Here is a 22329-nt window from a genome sequence, read left to right as displayed (position 1 = left end):
ACCCATAGTGACCCTGTAGAGGGTCTCCAATAAGCAGCTAGTGAGCTTGAACCATGGACGTTGCAATTCAAACGACTTTGCAGTCTGACGCATTAGCCCAGTGTGCACAGTTAATACAAATTCTCTACACCTTGCTGTAAGCATACAAAGCCGTGTAGAATATTAGTCCTTACCTGATAGGGATTTATAGTCTCATTGAAGAAAATGAGGCGTATACAAAAGTTTTTAAAAGCAGAATTTGGTGAATGTCATGTTAAATAAAAGGAATAATGGGATATTTGAACATGTTGGATTTGTTATTTTATGAATATATTTTTACAAAGCCATTATATATATATATATCTGAAGTAGACCCTCCTTTTTTCTTTTTTTTTCCTTCCAGAAGATGTATGCAACCAGCCCCTACTCTGACCCAGTCGTGTCCATGGACCTGGACCCTCAGCCAATCACGGATGAAGAAGAAGGCTTGATTTGGGTTGTAGGTCCTGTCCTTGCTGTAGTCTTTATCATCTGCATTGTCATAGCTATTCTCCTCTACAAAAGGTAGGCTTGCGCCATATTCCTGCTGATGCCCCAGACTTGACAGCCATTCTGTGTTCATGGCATGCTTAACTGTAGTAGCAATGTCCCATTACAGCCCTAGTATGTTTTCGAAGCGTGTTTCCACTCGAGCTAGAAACTTGAGTGATGGTGCTATTTAAATCCCATGCAACATGTGGTATGTCCACACTTGGTTGTTAAAGGATTCTCCCTGCCATCCTCTGGAGCTGCTTTAGTAGACACTCCAAGACATCATTCCCATGCAAGTTTGCATTGGATTGTTTTAAATGATCAGTTGCAAAGTGTCAGAATTTTTTGAAACATTGTCGAATGCACACATCTGTGTTCATTTCATAAGTCAAACATGCCAGTGTGCTGAGATGTTTTTCCTTGTAGTTGTTGCTCAAAATTTTAGCTAAAACTTGAGAATTAAATAAGAAAAATGAGAGAGAAGGAAGAGAATGAATTGAACTCTTTTTCCTACCCCACCCAACCCCCGTTTTATTTCTAACCCTTATTCCACATCTTTAATAGTGTGTTTTCATTTTTGTCTAAGAAGTGGTGAGCAGATCTGATTTTCCTTTATAAGAAAACGCAAGACCAGTCTTTGAAGTGTTTTGGATTTCTGTTCTCATGAAGTGCTGTTGAGTCAGTTGTGACTCATAGTAACCCAGGAGAGGCTTTCGAAGGAGTGAATGGTGAGTTTGAACCACCGATCTTGTGGTTCAAACCAACCTTCCAGTCCTGTACTTAACCTACAGCACCACACCAGAAGTCCAGACTTTAATTAGAATCCAAACATTTCATATCTGCTCAATCATTTCTAATCTTCCTTTCTTTTCCTGCCTCCTTTATATGTAAGCAAGATTTTATTCCCTAGTGCCCTGCCAAGTTATTTAGATAAAGAACATCATTATTATCATAATTCTTTTTCACCCTAAGTATGTTGTTGTTGTGAAGTGCCATCGAGTCGATTCCGACCCACAGTAACCCTGTATAGGGTTTCCGAGGAGCAGCTGGTGAGCTTGAACCACCAACCTTGCAGTTCAAACGACTTTGCAGTCTGATGCATTAAACCACAGCTCTCCACCAGGACTCCTCCCTTAGGGGAGGACTTAAAAAGATCACTATGAAATGATTAAAGATATATATATATTTTATTTATTTATTTATTTTTAAGTACAAAGGAATTCTCGTGTGGCACTGTAGGATAAATGCTGCACTGGACTGTTAACAACAAAGTCGGTGGTTCAAACCCACCAACTACTCCTTAGAAACCCTATACAGGTTCATTATGAATCAGAACTGACTCGACGGCACTTCACAACAACAACAAAATTTATAAAACACTTAACAGTATTTTAAATAATTAGATCCCATAAATCTGGAAGTACCTTCCTTTATGTCAGCCTTGTTCTCATCAAATCCTATTTCTGTAAAACTTTAATCTCTGTGTTATCATTTCCCACTGTAGTGTGGTATCCCTCCGAATTCCAATGTAAAGAGAATCCCTTCTCTTCACCAAAAGACCGCTTCTCTCCATATGTCTCTTTATCTGACTCGGTCCCTTTCTTTCCCTCTATAACCTTGTACATCAAAATCAAATGAAATGCTTTCACTTTGATTCAGCTGCAGCGATTAATCTTATAATCTTGTTTACATACTTTCTTTTTTCCTACCCATGTAACTTGTTCCATTGGAATTATATGAATTATTTCTGCCCCAGCCCCTTCTTAAATATGTTCTTCTTATGTTCCTGAACTAGTGTTAAAATGTGGTGCTTTAGGATAAGCGCAAGACTGCAAGGTCAGTTTGAACCACAAGGTTGATAGTTCAAACTCACCAGTTGCTCCTCAGAAACTATATACTGGATCGCCGTGAGTCGGAATCAACTCAATGGCACTTAATAACAACAGTCATGCATGTGTATATACAGGGAGAGCGGGACTGAGGGGAAAGAGAGAGGGTCCTGGCAGAATTGCGGCTTATGCACTGGACTGCTAACCACAAAGTCAGCAGTTCGAAGCCATCAGCCACTCTGCTGGAGAAATATGAGGCTTATAGCCTTGGAAACCATTTATAGGGTTGCTGTGAGTTGGAATGAACTTGATGGTACATCGCGGTAGCAGCAGCTGTCAGGTGTTTTTGTTGTTAGGTGCTTAACTGGCTCGGAACCATAGCGATCCTATGCACAGCAGAACAAAACTGCCCTGAGCTGTGCCATCCTCACAATTATTGTTTTGCTTGAGCCCATTGCTTCTGCCACTGTGCCAATGCAGCCTACGTTCCTACTACCTACATTTCATATTCTGATTATTCATGAATATTTACAGCTGTTTCTCTTCATTTTGAGTTGTACCAAAAGGTACCAACAACTTGACTCTGTTCATGTCATCATGGTCAGCTCTACTTTGAGATGGCAGCTCTTTCTCAGTCATAATTTCCAGTGCCTCCTAACCTAAGGGAATCCTCTTCTGCCACTATGCCTGACAATATATTCTGATGCTTTTTGCAGTGTTTTCATCTTCCAGCGCTCTATCTGACAGTGTTACACTGCTTGTCAGAAGGTTTTCACTGGCTACACATTCAGAAATAGTCTGACTCTCCTTCTTCCTAGCCTGTCTTAGTCTGGAAGTTGTCAGGAAACCTGTCCACAATGGTTGACCCTGCTGATATTTAAAATACTGGTGGCATAGCTTCCAGAATCACAGCAACATGCAGGCCACAGTATGACAGATGGACAAGTGGTGGACATATATATGCACATACATATATCTGTAGGGTAAGCATAGGGCTGCAAGGTTAGCAGTTCAAACTCACCAGTTGCTCCTTAGAAACCCTATACTGTGTCACTATGAGTTGGAACTGACTCAATGGCACTTAACCACAACCATCTCTCATTTTCACTCTAAACTATCCTTTAAAACACTTCCGTGTTGAAAAAAATTTTCCCTCTCCTTTATGATTGCATTCTATTTATTCCAGTGTGAAGAGTAGAGTGAAAAAAAATGAAAACAGATTAAGAAAATTCATGACCAGAACCTACAAATTATCTCTTTTAGAACCAGAAAGAATAAAAAAAAAAAAGCCAGCATTATTTTTTTTTCCTGATTAGCTCTTTCACTCAGTGAGCTATGCTGAAAAAGCAAGTGTTTGGAGGCCAAAAGTTCCTCTCAGTAGCTGCCTTCCGTCTTTGCACCACCGTCTCTTACAGGACTGCCTCTTGGGGAGTCCACTACGTGGTCTCAGCTCTCTCTTATAAGCAGTTAAGGACAAAAGACACCAAGTATCTACACTCCAGAATAATACTGCATCCTGCGTGAGCCCAGGCAGGGGCTGCGGCCTTTGAGGTTCTGGTCTGTATTTATCGCCAGAAGATTACACAATTTAAAAATGGAAAAGTAGAATCATGACTGCTTCTGGGTAGCCCCATCCGTCTGCAGGAGTCCTTGCTATCACTGTTCATGTCACTTGTCACATGCTATTCTGTGATTATTCCAAATGTACATAATGCCTGCCTTCTTTCAGTTATGTTTTGACTATCTGGCTATTGTAGAATTTTGCCACTTAACACAAACATGCTCAGCATCTGTGAATCCATTATGTAAATGCGAAGAAATAGAGTCATAGCACTAACATTTTTTTTTTTTTTTAAGATGTCTTTGAGTCTCTTTGCTTATCTTCCTGTGCTTGGAAAAACAACAACAAAAACAAAACAACAACAACAACAAACACCCACTCAGTTATAAATGTGCCTAAACCTTCAAATAGAGGCATCATGCTTAAAGGGTTTGTGATTCTGTTAAAAGAGAATCTCCGTTAGTGTGTGCACATGTGAATATTGCCTAAAGCAATAGCTGGAGAACACACACAGCTTTGCATGCTAAGTATCTTTACTAGCCATGTGAAGGCCCATGAAGCGTTGCTGAAATAGAAATGCTTGCTTCAGCAGTAAAGAACATTCCTGACTTGAAATTCAAGTAGACCCAACAATGTCCTTCTTGATTATCATCAGTCTGTGCAAGAGGAAGTCTTCTGTACTCAATGAATAATGACTTTTAGAGCTTGGATTCTGAACAAATTTGATTATATAAGAAATACTTGGTCCTTTGTTAGGTTCCTCTTGCTTTGTACACAGGCCATTGGTTCAGAATTAGTCATCATTATTACCTATATTGTTGTTATTATTAAAGTATTTTACTTAGTGTATGCAAGTAATATTTCAAGACGGGAATGAGTTTGAAATAGCACTGGTTCATCTAAATCTGCTTTCTCATATGCACCTGCTTATAAGGTGCTTCAGTTCAGAGACTGGTCTGTAGCTACAGCAGTGTATTTTGCGCAGGTGTCTGAAGAGACCTTGCCACTTAACAACAACAGAAAGGAAACTTACTTCTTTTCAATATTTGAATGGGGAAGTTGTTAAGTCTGGTTTCAGCTCTTAGCTGCCCTTTATAGGGTTTCCAATGAGGCAGACAGAGAGTACCCATTCCATTACCTGGCTTTTGATATTGTAGTCTTGTAGTCTGTCTTAGTCTGGAAGCTCTGCTAAAAGAAAGGGGAGGGTTCAGCACCATAGAAACATGGAAGTCTCCCCTGGGCTATGGGTAGTGGCTGTGCCTGAGGTAGGTGTGTCAGCTGGGAATTGAACCCAGGACTTCTGCATGGAAGACAAGAGTTCTGCTGCTGAACCACCACCATCCTCACAGCCCTTTTCTTATGCTCTCAAAGCGCTTTCTCCTTCCCAGTATACTAGAATGCGATAGCTCACGTTCTAGCCTTTCCATCCCCGCTGAACTGTAGCCCAAGCACTTTATCTTAGGTCATATTGTGTGAGTGGTAGAGACCCTGGGACAGAAGGGTACCAAACAGTTGAAAGAAAACAAGTTCAATGTTATTAACCAAGCTTGATTACTCAGCTTGGATTGTAGTCATTCAAAACCACCTTAATTTTGGTAGGCAAGCCCTTTCATAAATCCTAGGCCTAGTCTTCAAATATATCAGTTCCCACAGCCTCCAACCTTTGGTATTTGTGCTGAATAAACAAACAGATCTGTGTAGGAAGAAGTGCAGCCAGAGTGCTCCTTGGTGGCCAGGATGGCCAAACTTTGTCTCTCATACTTCGGACATATTGTCAGGAGGGACCAGTCGCTGGAGAAGGATATCATGTTTGGTACGGTGGAGGGTCAGAGAAAAAGAGGAAGACCCTCAATGAGATGGATTGGCCAAGTGGCAGCATCAATAGGCTTAAGCATGGCAACAGTAGTGAGGTTTGTCCAGGATCGGGCAGTGTTTCGTTCTGCTGTGCATAAGGTCACTATGAGTCAATCAATACCGTCTCACTGGTACCTAACAACAAAACAAATACCTATTTGTATGGAAAAGCTGCCATTTCTATGACAGAGGAGTGAATTGTAGAGCAACCATGTACTCTTTCAACAAAATAGTCAAGCATCCCTTCAATACGCAAAGCTTACAATCCATTTATTGCTTACCACTGACTCACTGACAGTCCCATTGATCAAAAAGGCAGCAAGTGAGGAATGTACATGGAGGATATGTTCAAACCTGGCCCAGTAGGTAAATCATTTAAAAAGTAAGGGTAAAAAGAATGAAGCATTATGCCTGATTTCATTGTTTCATCCACTTTGTATGTGTGTGTTTGTGCAATTTAAATGTGAATGTTGTCGTCTTGGGTAAGAGAGATTGGATTCTCTTCTTCACACATCTATCTGTTTCTTTGGCATTGGAGAAGACTTAGTACCTTCCTTTTTGAAGTGAAGAACTCAAGTAATACTTTGCAGTGTGTCTAGGAGTGAAGATGGTGTAGACTGGTCCTCTGAGGAAAACAGAACACTCACTGCATAAACAACGTGGTTGTTGAAACATGACACAAGTTGTCACAGGTGAAAGTGTCTGTGAGCATGAGCTAGATGTGTTCACAGACAACTAGACAAGTAAATGACATGACAATGGCTGATAATAAACCGATGTTCCAGTATTAACCCAGTCCTGTGTGGTGTGGTACTGGGATACAGCACTAGACCACAAGGTCTATTTGAACTGCAAGGTCGGTGGTTCAGAGTCACCAGCTGCTTTTTGGAAACCCTGTACAGGGTCTCTATGAGTCAGAACTGACTCCACAGCACCTAAGAGCAACAAGAACGTAGCTGGCTCATGCCTTGTAGAATCATAATGAAGAGAATTATATTTTCCAAAACTCAAAATACACTTAATCCTTTTATTGAATAATAATTAAAAAAAGGATTCACAGTGGCCTCATTTGTCAAGGTGTTTGAGGAAACCACCTCTGCCACTTGATTAACTAGTAGTGTGTTAAATAGCTGTGCCAACTTTTTTTTGCATCTCAACGAAATTTGCAAGTATTTCCATCATATGCCTCTTAAGTGGAGACTATTTAACTAGCAAATATCTTAGATGAAATAATGCCGTAGCCCCACCAAGCACATTAGTAGTGTTTCATGGCATGTTTTCTAAAAATCAAATTATATTCTTGGCACTGGACACCTCCTGAGATATAATTAGGTAATTGTGGTGTTATTTGGTAGGCTATGGATAAAAGCAAATATGGTATTAACACAAAGAAAGCATAGAATGTTTTGTTTGGCCACATGCTCTCCTGCCCCTCATTGGGCTCATGGTTAGATGCCTTAAACGACTCTGATCAGGTGTCATTTCTGAAGGTGTGTGAGTTGTATGTCCTCACGTGTGAGCACTGTTTCTTACATCTTGGTTGTCATGGTTACTCGCATTACCATTGGCCAACTAACATGTAGCCTTTCTTTTTCCCTTTTTGCTGCATTAAAATGGAGCAGTAAACCTGACAGGTGAGGAATAAACAATCAATGGAGCCCTTTCCTACTCACTAGGAAATCGAACCGATACTGGGCGACTTCAAGGAATGAAGGAGGGTGGGGGTGGGGGCTGGCTATAAGGGGTGATGCCTGGCAGAAGGACAGATTGATAAAGTATGTGTGTATATAAATATATACATAGATACAAATTTGGATAGTAGAATGATCCTGGAAGACATAAAGTCAGTATGAATTTTACCTGTATGAAAAGAAAAACACAGGCTTTTTTTTTTTTTAAAGTCACATTTCGAATGCAGTAACAACCAGTCCTTTTGCTGTGCTTGTGATCGGGGTGAAATGAATGTCTCTGTGTTACTGTCTCGGCAGAGATTACATGTCAGGTGTCCCGTGAGCTGTTTTGTTTTGTTGGTTTTTACTGAAGATCAACTTTGTCAGGTTTTCTCTTAGGTCATCTCTAGATAGAAACACTGTCATATTCATACCCTGCCAATGTGAGCTCTGGTGTGGCACTGTAGGATAAACACTGGACTGCTAACCTCAAGGTCAGCAGTTCAAACACACTAGCCACTCCTTGGAAAGCCTATACATTTACACACATACACACATATGTGTGCTATTGTTCAATGCCGTTGACTTGGCTCCAACTCAGAATGACCCTGTATAAGGTTTCTAAGGTTGTAAATCCTTGCGGGAACAGAAAGCCTCATCTTTGTTCCACAGTGCGGTTCAAACCACTGACCTGGTAGTTCATTCACAGTTCAGTACTTACCATGCAAAGCCATCGTGTTCCCATAGTTGGTGGTTATGTGCCATGGAGTCGGTTCCGACTTACAGCAACCCTGTATAGAGTTTCCAAGGCTGTAAATTGTAAATGATTATGGGAGCAGAAAATCTCATCTTTCTCTCGTGAAACCACTGGTAGCTTCTAACTGCTAACTTTGAGATTAGCAGCCCAACTCGTAACCACTATGCCACCAGAGCTCCATATATAAATAAATATAAATATATATGTATGTAGGAGCCCTGGTGGGGCGCTGTGGGTTAATGCGCCAGACTGCAAAGCCATTTGAACTGCAAAGTCGACAGTTCAAGCTTATCCGTCGCTTCTCAGAAACCCTATACGGGGTCACTATGAGTTGGAACCAACTCAACAACATTTAACAACAACAAATATATATGTAGGTATAAGTTTATGTATATGAGAGGACGATAAAAAGTTCATGGAAAAATAGAATGAAAAAGTAACAGAGTTGTTCCGCTAACTTTTTGAATCTCTCTCGTATTTGTATATATTGTTCTTGAATTTTATAAAATTAATCAAGCTAAGAAAAGGTTCTTGAAGTTCACCCTACCTGCAAAGACAGTGTGTGTAACAGTGATGCTGAGTGTGTCACCTGGAGGAGCAGCAGCACATGGGAAATATTGTCAGAAATGCAGATTCTCAGTCACGCCCTCACTGCCCTGCTGTTCTGAATTGGAAACTCTGGGCCTCCCAAGTGATTCTGCTGCCGCTTTTCCCTAAAAATCAGTTACTGAGGATGACTCAGTTATGTGACCCACACTCATGAAAGTGTCTTTTCTGGGCACATCACTTTGTTGTGTAGTCAGTTCCAACTCACAGCGACCCTATGTAAAACAGAACACAGGTTTTTCAGTCTAGTCCTGCGCCAGCCTCGCAGTCTGGGCTGTGTGTAAGCTTGTGGTTACAGCCGCTGTGCTGCTCGGTCTCTCTGAGGCTCTTCCTCTTTTCTGCTGACCCTCTACTTGACCAAGCATGCGTTAAGATTAACGTTACTTAGAGGAAGCAGCTTTGCCCAGTCATATTTTGAATACCTTCCGACCTGACAAGGCTCATATTCTGGCATTAAATAGCAGACAGTGTGCTATTCTTGTCATTTTCAAAGGCTAACCTTTCAGAAGTAGACTGGTGGTGGTTGGTTATGTGCCGTGGAGTCGGTTCCGACTCATAACGACCCTGTACAAGGTTTCTAAGGCTGTAAATCTTTACAGGAGCAGAAAGCCTCATCTTTCTCCCATGGAACGGCTGGTAGTTTCGAACAGCTGACCTTTAGGTTTGCAGCCCGATTCGTAACCACTATGCTACCAGAACTCTATTCCTAATTCCTAGTCTGCCTTAGTCTGGGAGCTCTGCTGAAACTTATCCTGCATGGGTGACACTGCTGGTATTTAAAATTCCAGTAGCAGACCTTCCAGCATCCCCACCACACACAAGCCACCACAATATGTCTGACACATTGACAGACAAATGGTGGTTGGATGTCACTTTTGGTTGCTAAGTACCATCAAGTCAGTCCTGGCACATAGCGACCCTGTAGGTTTTCTGAGGAATGACTGGTGGGACTGAACTGCCGATCTTGCAGTTAGTAGTTCTGTGTTTATCCTATATCACTAGTTGTCATTAACCCAGAAGAAAAGCATATGCAACATAATTTTTCCAGGCAAGAACAAAACCTCCCTTCATCTCTCCAAAGATCCACCTTTTGCTATAACAATGTTGTATATGACACTTTTGTTATAACATCTTGCAACTTCATCACTGCCTTCTTATGCTACTAGAATGATAGACTGGGGCCAAAACTTACACACTGCCTTCTAATCCTCCTGCATGCAAAAGTCTGTTTGTATGAGCAGACTGTTTATAGCTGACTTGACCAAGGAGATATTCACCAGTAGTGGCATGATGTCAGAATCCTGACATGTTTTAACTGATGTCTCTGAATATGAATTTGTTGTTGATTTTGTTGTTAAGTGCCATAGAATCAGTTCCAACACATAGCGACCCTGTATAGGGTTTCCGAGGAGCAGTTGGTGAGCTTGAATTTCTATGCCAATCTTGCAGTTCAAATGACTTTGCAGTATGGCACATTAACCCACAGCGCCACACCAGGACTCCTTGAATAGGAATTGGTGTTGTTAAATACCATCATGTTGGTTCCAACCCATAGCAACCTTGTATAGGGTCGGATTTCAGAGGTGGGAACAGAAAACCTTCTCCTTCTCCCATGGAGTGGTTGGTGGGTGTGAACTGCCTACTTTGTGGTTCAAAGTCCAGTACTTAGCCTACAGAACGCCCCCACTTCCTATTAATAATAGTAATTTCAAATAAATAGAAATCAAAAGCACCTTCCACTAGCTGAAGACCTTTGTTCCAAGTAAATAGATGTGGCCTGCCATTGTTTATCCTTCCTGCTTTACCCCTAGATGAGAGACTAGTGAAAACAGGTTAATAAAAATAAAATGTCCCTTGGGATTCCAAGCAACCGCATGTTTTTATATCATTAGCAGTTTCTGGAAGATCTGGAATATCATGTGATCTTCCATTTCCTTGTTTACATGCAAACCCCTGAACATGATAGATAACATCTAAGAAATCAACTTGATTAGGATTTATTGTTTTTTATAGGAAAAACGAACTATCAAAGCTGTCTCAAAATCAGAATGTGCTTCTTGTCACTTTGCTTGGCACTTTTCTATGTAAAAATGAGAATGATAAGAACTCTGGAAAACATTCAGGAGGAATTTTACTATTTCTATCCTTGTTGCACCTAATTTAGATCACTGATGTAGGATAAGCTCTGGGCTGCTAGCTACAAGGTCGGTGGTTCAGAACCTACTGGTCACTCCTTGGAAACTCTGTACAGGGTCACTATGAATTAGCAACAACTCAATCCAATGCGCTTGACAGCAACACACACCATTTAGTATTTAATGGCAGGAAATTCACTTTATATCGATCTTCTGTATGGCGCAGCAGGATAATGCATGGGACCGCAAGGTCGGTTTAAGCCGCTGCTTGGAAACCCTGCACAGTGTGACTGAAGTGGACATCACTTGACAATAATGTTACTGAGGATGACTAAATTCTCATTTTTCACACCTTTCTTAGAAATTCTTTCTGTCTCAGACAACAACTGTTTTCATCCATATGTGTTTAAAAGTACTAACCATAATGTGATCATCAAACAGAGCTAAGCAAAACAGAATTTAAACAGCTAATTTTCCCACCAGACTAGAATTTGTGGTTGAGCCCTGGCATGGTGCTCTGGGTTAATGTGCTGGACTGCAAAGTCAGTTTGGACCGCAAGGTCAGCAGTTCAAGCTCACCAGTCGCTCCTTGGAAACCCATGCAGGGATGCTATGAGTTGAAACCGACTCAATGGCAGAGGATTTGTGGTAGGAGGGTGATCTGAGGTCTTTGGGGTGATTTCATTTGAGTACATCGAGTAAGGGGGATATTAGCTCTAAAATGTCACCAATTATCTAACCACGAGAGATGATTTTCAATATTCTTGATAGCAGAGAAACTGACAATAGCGCCTTTACAGATGGAAAATCCAGATTGTAGTATTGGTCTCTGACAAAATCAGTAGGGAAATTTATCTGTGCTGACTGGTGCGTGAAAAAGACAAAACCTTAGTAAGATGAGTATTTTTCAAAGTGAGAACAACCATGTGTTACACCTGGGATATTTGGTCAGCCCCTGCTCACTCATGTCCCATTAAACCATTTAGATTTTACATCATCTGGATCAAATGAATCTCCCAGTGTTGTGAGGCCAACAGCCCCAGCAGGAAAACAGTGATATTTTTAACTCTGAAAAGACTCATTGTGCCCTTCTTTCACGTGGTCTTTCAAGTCTGTCTTTCTCACTAGCCCTTCATCTCTTCCTTCCTTTCCTTGTCCATTCTGTACAACTAGAGCAGCAGTGTCTGTGGTCTCCTCCCAAATCCATGGCTTACCTCTGATTGGTTGTATGACTTGGCTGAACATTGTTTCCTAAGGGGTTACCTGACACCTTTAAGTAGAAATAGGAAATTCCGAGAGAGGTTTATCCCAGGTACTGAGAAGGCAAGGGGTCTGATAGGACTCACCCAAGACAATTCAGATCATTTGGATGTTTCCCCAAAGGCACTGCACATGAGCACATCAAATGCCTTCTCCTTTATCGTCAATTTTTCTTCATCCCCTGGTTAGTTTTATTTTATACAGCTGAGCGGGGATGGAAAGAAAGGCTATTTAACAGGAACCTTCGGGCTGCCCACATAACAAATGACCTGGGTGGCATTGAATGCAAGCCCATTGCCGTAACATCACTAATGAGCTATACCACCGCCATATTGGAGAGAAAAAGGGAGGGCCTCTAAGCACTGTGTTGCATCTCTTCCCCAGATAAGAAGGCCTTTGCTCTGAGCACGAGTGAGGTGCAGTGATTATCACTGTAGCCCGGAGATTCCAAGAATCAATATTTTGAATGAATCACACTTTCAAAAAGACTGCTGTTCGTTAAATGGGGTTTTAATCTAATTCAATTTAGAAGAAAATAATCCGTTATCACTATGCTTATTTGGGTTTTGGGGAAAAAATGATTAAAGAAATCTTAGAATAGACCAGCCATTTCTTGCTTAGACATTTGTTAAAATTATAATGTGACAACTTAAACAAGGATCTTTAATAAAGATAGTCAATAGCTTTTAAAATAAAGATTAAATGGATTGTGTGAAGAATCATATTTTTAATCAGGCACTGTTAATAATAGTTCATGTGTCTTAATTGACTATCTGGATTATTGGATTTAGCCGCTGTATTGAATTACGCATTCTCTGATTATGATTGCCTTTCATGAACAAAAACAAATGAGTCATAGTTAAACAACGTATGTAAGCAACCAACAGAGTTTTTCCCCTTGAAATTTGGAAGAGAAAAGGCATGTTGGTTTTGTATCATGCTAATTCTTCCCCACATGCTATGATGACTTAGCCTCCTCTTAAAGCTCTGAAAACATTTACTGCCTATGGAAAAGTCCCACCCATCTCCATGGTAGACTCCAATTGCACTGCAAGGGACAAAGGGGAGCTTTAGATGATCAGCTTTAAGCCAGATAGTTTCAGAGCTTTTCTGAATGGTAGGAGCAATTATAGGGTAAGTGAACCCTACCCTGCTTCCACCATCTTATTGCCGTTGTTAAGTGCCATTGAGTTGGTTCTGACTCATAGCTACCCTGTATAGACTCTCTGAGAGTGGCTGGTAGGTTTGAACCGCTGACCTTGCTGTTCAAACTGACCTTGCAGTCCATTGCATTATCCTTAGAAAAAGAGAATTGCTGAAGAAAGGTCTGAGTATGAAGAGACCTAAAAAGGAAAGATTCCATTATCTGTTAATTCTGTTTTCCCATGAGCATTTCAAAGTGCCCTCGTATACCTCACCAGCCCCCTTCCTAAAGGCAGAGTCACTGAATTATTGCCACTAGACCTATAGGAGGATTTAGGGATCATCTATTTAACTAAAATCTTAGATGTGAGGTCACCCCATCGACTAAGAAGAAGCAGTGTTTACAAGGTCAGAAAGCTAGCTCGTTGAGCAGTTTTAAAAAGTGTGGACCTGGGTGAGAAATTGCTGCTTTATTATTATTGTTACCTTTTTTTTTTTTTTTAAATCAACTTCTATTGTTTGTGTTTTATTCTGAAATTTCTGTTTCCCCCCTATAGGAAGAGGGCTGAGTCCGACTCTAGAAAGAGCAGCTTACCAAACAGTAAGGAGGTCCCTTCACACCACCCAACAGACCCCGTGGAACTGAGGCGCCTTAATTTCCAAACCCCAGGTAAGGGACATGACTCATCTTGTCCGCCCTCCAGCCTTTATTTAAAGTTGTATAGCCCAGCTGATCAGGCCTGTAGAAATGGATGTAGCACTGTGCTTTGAGCCATTTGTTTAGTCTTTTATTTTAGTGTTATTGAAACTCACCAGAGCAAAGATCCAAAAGGAAATTAATTTATATTTGCAAGTCTGAGAAGTAGTGATGAAATTTTCCTTGCGATGTTTGGAGGAAGGAGAGTGTTTAAAATATTTGTAAGAATATTGACCACTTTCATGTGTGTAATACAGTTTATTGCTCTCAGTGACGACATTCTGAAGAGAATGCAAGTTGCTCATCTCACAGAACGGATGGCTGGATAGATGCTCCTGCCTTCCTTTAGGAAAACAGATTTGGTCCCATGTGTTTCCTGTTTATCATTGTCTGATGATATTTCAAAAGAAAGACAGAAAAAGAAAGTATAGAGGGAAGGAGAGGGGGAGGGAGAGAAAGAGGAAGAGAAGATGGAAAAGAAAGAGAAAGACAGCAAAGAAGAAAAGAGGGAGTGAAGAGGAAAAGGTAGGCCAATGAGGCAAGGTTAATCTTTTGAGCATTACCTATAACTAAGGTCACTGAATAATTCAAGCCTATTATTCAGGAGACACCTGAAGTTGCTGAGGATAAGAAAATTGTTTCTTAAAAGAATGAACATAAAGTGCTTCAACACAGGAAAAAATATGATCCCGTCTAAAGGGCATTTTGTACAACATTGTGAATTCAAGCCCCATTTTATTTTACTTTCCAGCCAATCAATCTTGCTTAAACCACATGGTAAATAGTGAATGATATAGACTGTTGTCGTTAAGTGCCGTTGAGTCCGTTCCAACCCATAGTGACCCTGTATAGGGTTTCCAAGGAGCAGCTGGTGAGCTTGAACTGTTGACCTTGCAATTCAAACAGCTTTGCAGTCTGGTGCATTAACCCACAGCGCCACACCAGGACTCCAGTAAATGGGTATTGTTGTTGTTGTTAGGAGCCATCTAGTCCGTACCGACCCATAGTGACCTTAACACTAAAAATATGGACCTGATTGGCAGTGGCTTAACAATTGATGCTAATGAACAAAGTAAAGCTGTGATCTGATGGGTCTTTTGGATGAAAATGTGGCTGCAAATTCTGCTCCAAACTGTTGACAACTTTCTTAGATTTCAAAGTGGATACTATCCCTCACAGTGTGGTGCACCCAGATTTATTAAGCTGCTTGTTGGCAGTGAATGCTTTTCAATGGAAAATACATGTATATTGTGTTTAGTATGCATTCTTTTTTACCTGTAAGTGTATCCTTGTTGTTATTGTTGTCAAGTGTGATAGACTCAGGTCTGACCCATAGAAACCCCATATGGGTTTCTGAGAAGGGGCCAGTGAGCTTGAACCAGCGTCTCCCAGCAAACTTGCCCTAGGAACTTTTAGGCCTCGGCTTTAGAAGAAGTTTTTGTTTTACTATTTGTCCAGGGGTATCAAGGGCTCATGTATTAAGTTAATATCAAACATAACTGAGTAATTTGATAAAGAAAAGCCATGTTTGCCAGGTGGCCAGAGTTTGTTCCTCAGAGAGATTTGTTCCTAGAACCTTAAGCACTGCCAACACAGTGGAGACATTAAGAGCGGCACATAAGAAACCATTTTCTCAGAAGCTACAATTACTGGAGTTCGAAGCATAGAATGAATTAATAGGACCAAAGCAAATTATACAGAGCTAGCCCAACAGTAAGTTCGTAAAAGCCAATGAACCCAGGACATCCGGAGGTTACTTCCTTGAGCCCTCAGGGTCCCTGGCTAGCAAGCCTGAGTGGCGCCGCTGTGTTGGTTTATCATCCATGACACAGGGCCTCAACACCTCAGTGATTGCGGTCTGCAACAGTCAAGTGCGATAGAGTCACGTCCGACCCATAGGAACCCCATATAGGTTTCTGAGAAGGGGCCAGTGAGCTTGAACCACCGGCCTTGAGGTTCAAACCAACTTTGCAGTCCAGCACATTAACCCAGAACATCACACCATGACTCCTAATAGCTAGTAATTCGTTACCTTCAAAAAGAATGTCCATCATTTTCAAAGTGCCTGTATAATCAGAATTAATGGGGCTCGTTGTTCTTATTAGCTCTACTTCAAATGATCTTGTTACTGTTGTTTTTGTTAAATGTTGTGGAGTTGGTTCTGAGTCATAGTGACCTTGTATAGAATTTCCAAGGCATGGTTGCTGGGTTTGAACCACTGACCTTGCAGTTAGCAGTTCAAAACTTATCCTACAATGCCATGCCATGATCCAAAAGAGCTTTTTTACTTGCTGTTGGTAAATGTCATTGAGCTGATTTTGACTCCTGGTGACCCTATGTAGAGTTCAGTGGCTGTAAATCTCTGAGAGAGTAGAAAGCCTTGTCTTTCTCCTACCAAATGAGCTTAGACTTTCTTTAAATCAGTTTTTAAAAAACAAAGATGCACCTTCATCAGCATAAATTAGGAAGAAAATGGTCATATAGACAAAGTCTCCCATATGCATTTAAAAAAGGCTAATGAAGGTAGACTATAAACATGCACACAACCATTGAACCAACCATTGTGATTTCCATCATGCTCCATGTGAACCTACCTGCAGATGCCCCATTGCTATTGTTGTTGTATATGCTGGAGACTCATAGCAACTCTCTATAGGATTTCTGAGGAGTGGCTGGGGGGTTTGAACCACTGACCTTATAGTTCACAGTCCAGTGCTGAGCCTATGTATAATGCCACACCTGATATGGATTGAGTTACTGTAGCAAGCCTTCTTAGTTCAGCCCTTTTAGAAGTAGGAATGACTAATTCAGGCTCCAAGCAAGCTCTCAGTTAATGGGCCCAGGCCTTGGGGTTCTTTTCAGTTTGGCTAATTCATTTTGTAAAACACCAGTTGCCTTTGAATGGACTCCAAATCACAGGGACCTCATGTGTGCAGAGTAAAACTGTTATACAGGGTTTTCAAGTCTGTGACATTTTAGAACAGGTGCTTGACCTATCCCCTGAGGTGCCTATGAATGGCTTTGAACTGCAACCTTCAGATTTAGCTATTTTTGCCACTCGGGGACTTCTTAAGTCCAAGGTCATCATTTGCTACATGGTTTGTTGCACATCTTATGTCTTTACCCTTTAGACTAGCAGGGTTATTGGAAAAAGTGATCAGATCTCTCCATCCCTTGCTGCTCCATACTGCCCGGGCCCAGTGGCTACTATGTGAAGTGTGACCTCTACTTGTATCCCCCTTGGTCTTCTAGCAGACACATAAGGACAGTATAGGGCTGACCAGAAAGGCAAAGGTAACCCCAAAGAAGAGAGTCAGTGGAAACCCTGCCCCTCATCTTGTTCAGCACTAACATAGAATATTTTCAGGCACAAATAGAAAGTATGAATGGAAAAGTGTAGAAATGATTCTTAGCAGAGAGCTGGTAACAGTAAATATGGGAATAGGAATGCCTTCAACCAAGAGACCGCCATCTTCAACAAATGTATCATTCTGCAAGTGATGTTCCCATATAAATAATAGGCCCAGATGTATAAAGCACAGAAATGATGAAATTAAGTAAAGCATTTCTGACATAGCGCTCTCTTGCAAAAATGTGCAACATACATGTTACTTGTGTAAAAGTATGACATTTTTCACGTTTACAGATACATTGCAAATATGGCCAAATCCAAGAATCCCATTAATCTAATTTTCCCTTAGGTCCATTTATGTTGTTGCTATTGTTGTTAAGTGCAGTGAAGTCAACTTCAACTCACAGCGATCCTGTATAGGGTTTCCGAGGAGCAGCTGGTGAGTTTGAACATCCAACCACTTGGTTCAACCCGACCTTTCAGTCCAGTGCTTATCCTACAATGCCACACCAGGATACCAGTCCATTTACAGAGGGAAATATAATGTATGTCGCTGGAAATAGAATGAGTGTTAGGATTAAAGTGATGATCTGTTGTATCACCAGTCACTTGACAGAATTAGAATGGGGACCTACATATATAAGACAACAAAACAGATTGCCACAGTGGCCACAGCAATGGGCTCAAAGGTAACAAGTAAGAGGCTAACTGAGGACTGGGCAGTGTTTGATTCTGTTGTGCCTATGCACAACGAAACTGACTCAATGACACCTAACAAGGAGCTCCAGTAGTGGAGTGGTTACGAGTCGGGCTGCCAACCTCAATATCAGCAGTTCAAAACTACCAGCAGTTCCGCAGGTGAAAGATGAGGCTTTCTGCTCCCGTAAAGATTTACAGCCTCAGAAACCCTGTGCAGGGTCGCTATGAGTCGGAACCGACTCCATGGGACTAATAACAATAACAACCACAACAATGATTATAAGAAGATATCCTTTGAGACTTATCATCTCAAATAGATAATGACATCAATTCAAATGGGCAGTAGGATAAAGTGGGAAGATGCAGAAAGGAGAGAGGGATGCACGAGAGAGAAAGGACAGGAAAGGAGTAATCGTTCTGAGACTGGAGCTCATTTGTTCGCTCAGTAAGCAGAATGTTCTGCCCTTTAGCTCAGGTAAGCAACACACTTAAACCCGATTTGTTGAAATCATCTGTTTGCTTCCCAAACTCTATGCTGTGGCCTGCTGTCCAGAAAATTTGACCAATTTACAAAGGTAGGAGACTCACAGCTGTACATGAGAAATTCATAGAAATGTGACCATTTGCTTCAGCCAGTAAAGCTTCCAGCCTGTGGCTACGAATTGCCTTAATTTGTTGTCAATAAGCTGAGAGCAAAAGGTAGGATTGTTAAGTAACCTCTTTGTACCTTTTCCTCTTCTATTCACCAATAACCAGGGTTTTTCTGACTGATAAAATAAAATGGCCCTTTGCTGATGTTGCACAGAAATTGCTATGATGCTACATAATTTTTGGATTTGAATTCCCTTACATTTAACATAGCTGGAAATTGCATTTTTATATAGCATACTTCTGAATATATAACCCCTTATCTTTAAACCTAGCAACATTTGAAGATATTTATGAATGGTATGCAAAAGCAGGTAGTTAATAATCCAAATCATCACTTTAAAGAAATGACTTTCTGGGAAACAAAAACACTTGTGATTTACATAACCAACTGCTAGCACAGCCCTGGTTCATGAAGACAAATTGATTTCCACTTTTGATAGGTCTGCTAAGGATGAGAAAAGGCCAAACAAAAGGTCCTGTTTGAAATGCAGGGGGCCTTTCAGAAGGTATATATTTAAGGAGCTCTGGTAGTGTAGTGGTTGCGAACCGCAAGGTCAGCAGTTTGAAATTACCACCTGCTCTGTGGGAGAAAGATGAGGATTTCTGTTCCCGTAAAGACTTACAGCCTCAGAAACCCTGTGCAGGGTTGCTATGCTTCAGAACCAACTCAACTTAATAACAGCAACAGGCTCTATAAATCCCCCTTCCCTCAAAGAAGATAATCATATGAATAAAATGCTCCTTTACATTGCAAGTTATTCTTGTTGGGGGTCTACATTTAGGGAGTCAGGTTTTCTTTTCCTCAATGCTGCCTCACATTTAAAAGGTATTGAAAATACAGTTGATACATTTTATATAAATGCTGTTTTCTGACAGTTTGAATATTATAAAGAACCCTTATCTGTGTCACCACAAACACACCTATTACTGGGTCAGAAAAAAATGAATAGGTCAGATTTCTGTGCGCTGTAGCTCTTCAAAGACTCAGTGAGAAGGCATAGAAACCTGTTATTTTCGGTAACCGTCTCTGTGGTATGGGGTAGGGGCTGGGAAGAAACACTGTTCATGGCCACGTTCGGTGTCCTCAATGAGATTATCTGTGCACAGTGTATCTAAGCATCAGGACAGATTGAGAAAGACTCATGCTTTCATAGTAGAGAGCAGATACCTGTATTGGTATTTAAAGCTATATCTTATTGTATTGTACTTTGTGGATATTGCCTTTCTTAGACATTGAAGATTTAGGCACCCTTGTGTCCAGCAAGTTTATCAATGCCATATTTCAAAGAGCCTGTGCTCACTCTGAATCACTGGGTCACATTTTAATAATTCTTAAAAATGTTCATCATGCTTCTGTATACTTCATAGACAATAGTATAGTATAAACATAGTTTTGCTACGCACTGGGAAAGCTAAAAGCATGTGTGACTCGTTTTATTGTAACATTTGCTTTACGGTGGTGGTTGGGAGTTGAACCCCCATTGTCTTCAAGTTATGCCTGTGTTTTCCATGAATATGTGTATCTGTCTTAGTAAGGTTCAGACGGCATTTTGCTACCACGCTGTGTTGGAGAGAGCGTGAACCACCTAGTCTCTTCATAGAGTAATCGTTGCAATCTTAAATCATCAATGCTTGGCGTATGGAATCCGTCAGAGCTCATGTAAAATGTGCCATCATATTTTACTAGGCATATTAGCTTAGCTGCTGAACTGGTTTTACGGGTCTTTAAGGTCTGTGGAAGAAGAGGTTCAACTAAGTGCTCACTTTTAAAAGATGTTTCTCACAGAAACCTCCATTAAGCCTCACACCTCTTTGTGCACTTGGGTTGGTTGATACGTATGTTGCTCATTAAAAGAGAACTGTGTCCATTAAACTGGATTAGGATGTATTTTTAATTTTTTTCTGTATATCTGAAAGCTTTCATAACTAGTTGGGAAAGGAGGAAAAAAAAAAAACAAAAATGAAAGTAAAGTTATTGCCCCACTATTTCTTAGTTTCCCTTTTTTAAAATCTTTAAATATTTAAAGTAAATATTAAAAGAATTTCTACCATCCACTCCCAATTTCACCTTACTGTATAGAAATATCTGCCAATAGTGATTTGTGCACACTCTTTTTTTATATAGGCATGTATTTTTTATGATTAAAATATACAGAGAATCCATAGATAAAAAAATAGATGAATGAATGGATGGGTTGATGGATAGATGTTTGGATGAATGATTGGATGGGTTGATGGGTGGATGGATGGATGGATGGATGGATCAGTAAATGGATGAATGAATGGATGGGTTGATGGGTGGATGGATGGATGGATGGATGGATCAGTAAATGGATGAATGAATGGATGGGTTGATGGGTGGATGGATCAGTGGATGGATGAATGGAGGAGTGAATGGATGAATGAATGAATGGATGGATTGATGGGTCAATGGATGAATGGATCAGTGGATGGATGAATGGATGGATGGGTGGATAGATGGATGGGTCAGTGAATGAATGAATGAATGGATGGGTTTATGGGTCAATGGATGGATGGATGGATCAGGGGATGGATGAATGAATTAATGGGTGGATGGATGAATGGATCAGTGGATGGATGAATGAATGGATGGGTGGATAGATGGATGGATCAGTGAATGGATGGGTTGATGGGTGGATGGCTGAATGGATCAGTGGATGGATGCATGAATGGATGGGTTGGTTGATAGGTAGATGGATAGGTCTATGAGAGGGAAGAAAGTAAAAAGGAAAGAAGGTAGATAATGAAAATACATGAAATTTACTTTTTTAATCTTTAACTATATAAGAGTGGGGAATGAAGTGGCTCTGTAGAATAAGCAACAGATGGCAAACAACAATGTCAGTGATTGGAGCCCATGAGCATTTCATAGGAGAAAGATGAGACTTTTTGCTTCTGCAAAGATTTACAGCCTTGGACCTATATAGCATCACTGTGAGTCTGACTCAACGGCACCTAACAACTTCAACCTTAAGAACATATGTTTCTCCCATGTCAGTGTATTTGGTTCTTTCTCCCTTTTAGCAGTTGATGAAATTGATGGCATTCTCTTCTTAGGCACCAGAAAATGCACTGAATCATTCATTCCCTATTAATGAAGGCTAAGTCCATCTTCCATGTGTTACTATTACAAATGATACTGAAGGGAAGAAGCCAGGTCTTTACACACCCATGATGCTATTTCTGAATATTAGGTACCTGGGCTGTAGGTGCCGAGCCCTAGGTAGCTTTATTGGCCATTTTCATAGAGATTGACAATTCCAGATTTGCTGAATACCATAAAAGCTCTTTACTTACAGTGTAAGTATATTTTGGCCTATAGTCTCCAAAATTGGACACATTGATTAAGATAACTCTAAAATTGTTGGAAGATGGTGATGATAAGAAAACTAAGGAAATAAAGTTACTGAAGTGTGTTCATAGTTCTAATTTTCCCAACAAAGCAGATTTAGAAGTTCAGCATCTTAGGGAAAAAAGTTTTCTTTCCCCACAAAATAAATTTGAGAACATGTAATTAACAATTCAGAGTCCTGGTATGTGGCATTGTATGATAAGCACTAGACTTCCATGTCAGTTTGAAATTC

General features: G+C 40.6%; 1 protein-coding gene across 5 annotated transcripts in view; it reads left to right on the top strand.

The window, feature by feature from the left end:
- The window catches only part of LOC102812524 (receptor-type tyrosine-protein phosphatase delta-like), a 560069-nt gene that overhangs the window by 373810 nt on the left and 163930 nt on the right, over positions 1-22329 (top strand). For 3 of the 5 annotated variants that reach the window (XM_006863766.1, XM_006863768.1, XM_006863769.1), the window contains 2 exons: positions 383-543; positions 13883-13995. In XM_006863766.1, coding sequence (XP_006863828.1) covers positions 383-543; positions 13883-13995 — 274 coding nt within the window. Of the gene's footprint in view, positions 1-382; positions 544-7373; positions 7389-13882; positions 13996-22329 lie in introns of all 5 variants that reach the window. The other 2 variants (XM_006863767.1, XM_006863765.1) reach the window with 2 other exon arrangements.

Source organism: Chrysochloris asiatica, unplaced genomic scaffold (genome assembly GCF_000296735.1).
Source record: "Chrysochloris asiatica unplaced genomic scaffold, ChrAsi1.0 scaffold00056, whole genome shotgun sequence".
NCBI lineage: Eukaryota > Metazoa > Chordata > Mammalia > Afrosoricida > Chrysochloridae > Chrysochloris > Chrysochloris asiatica.
This window is presented reverse-complemented; position numbering and strand designations above follow the sequence as displayed.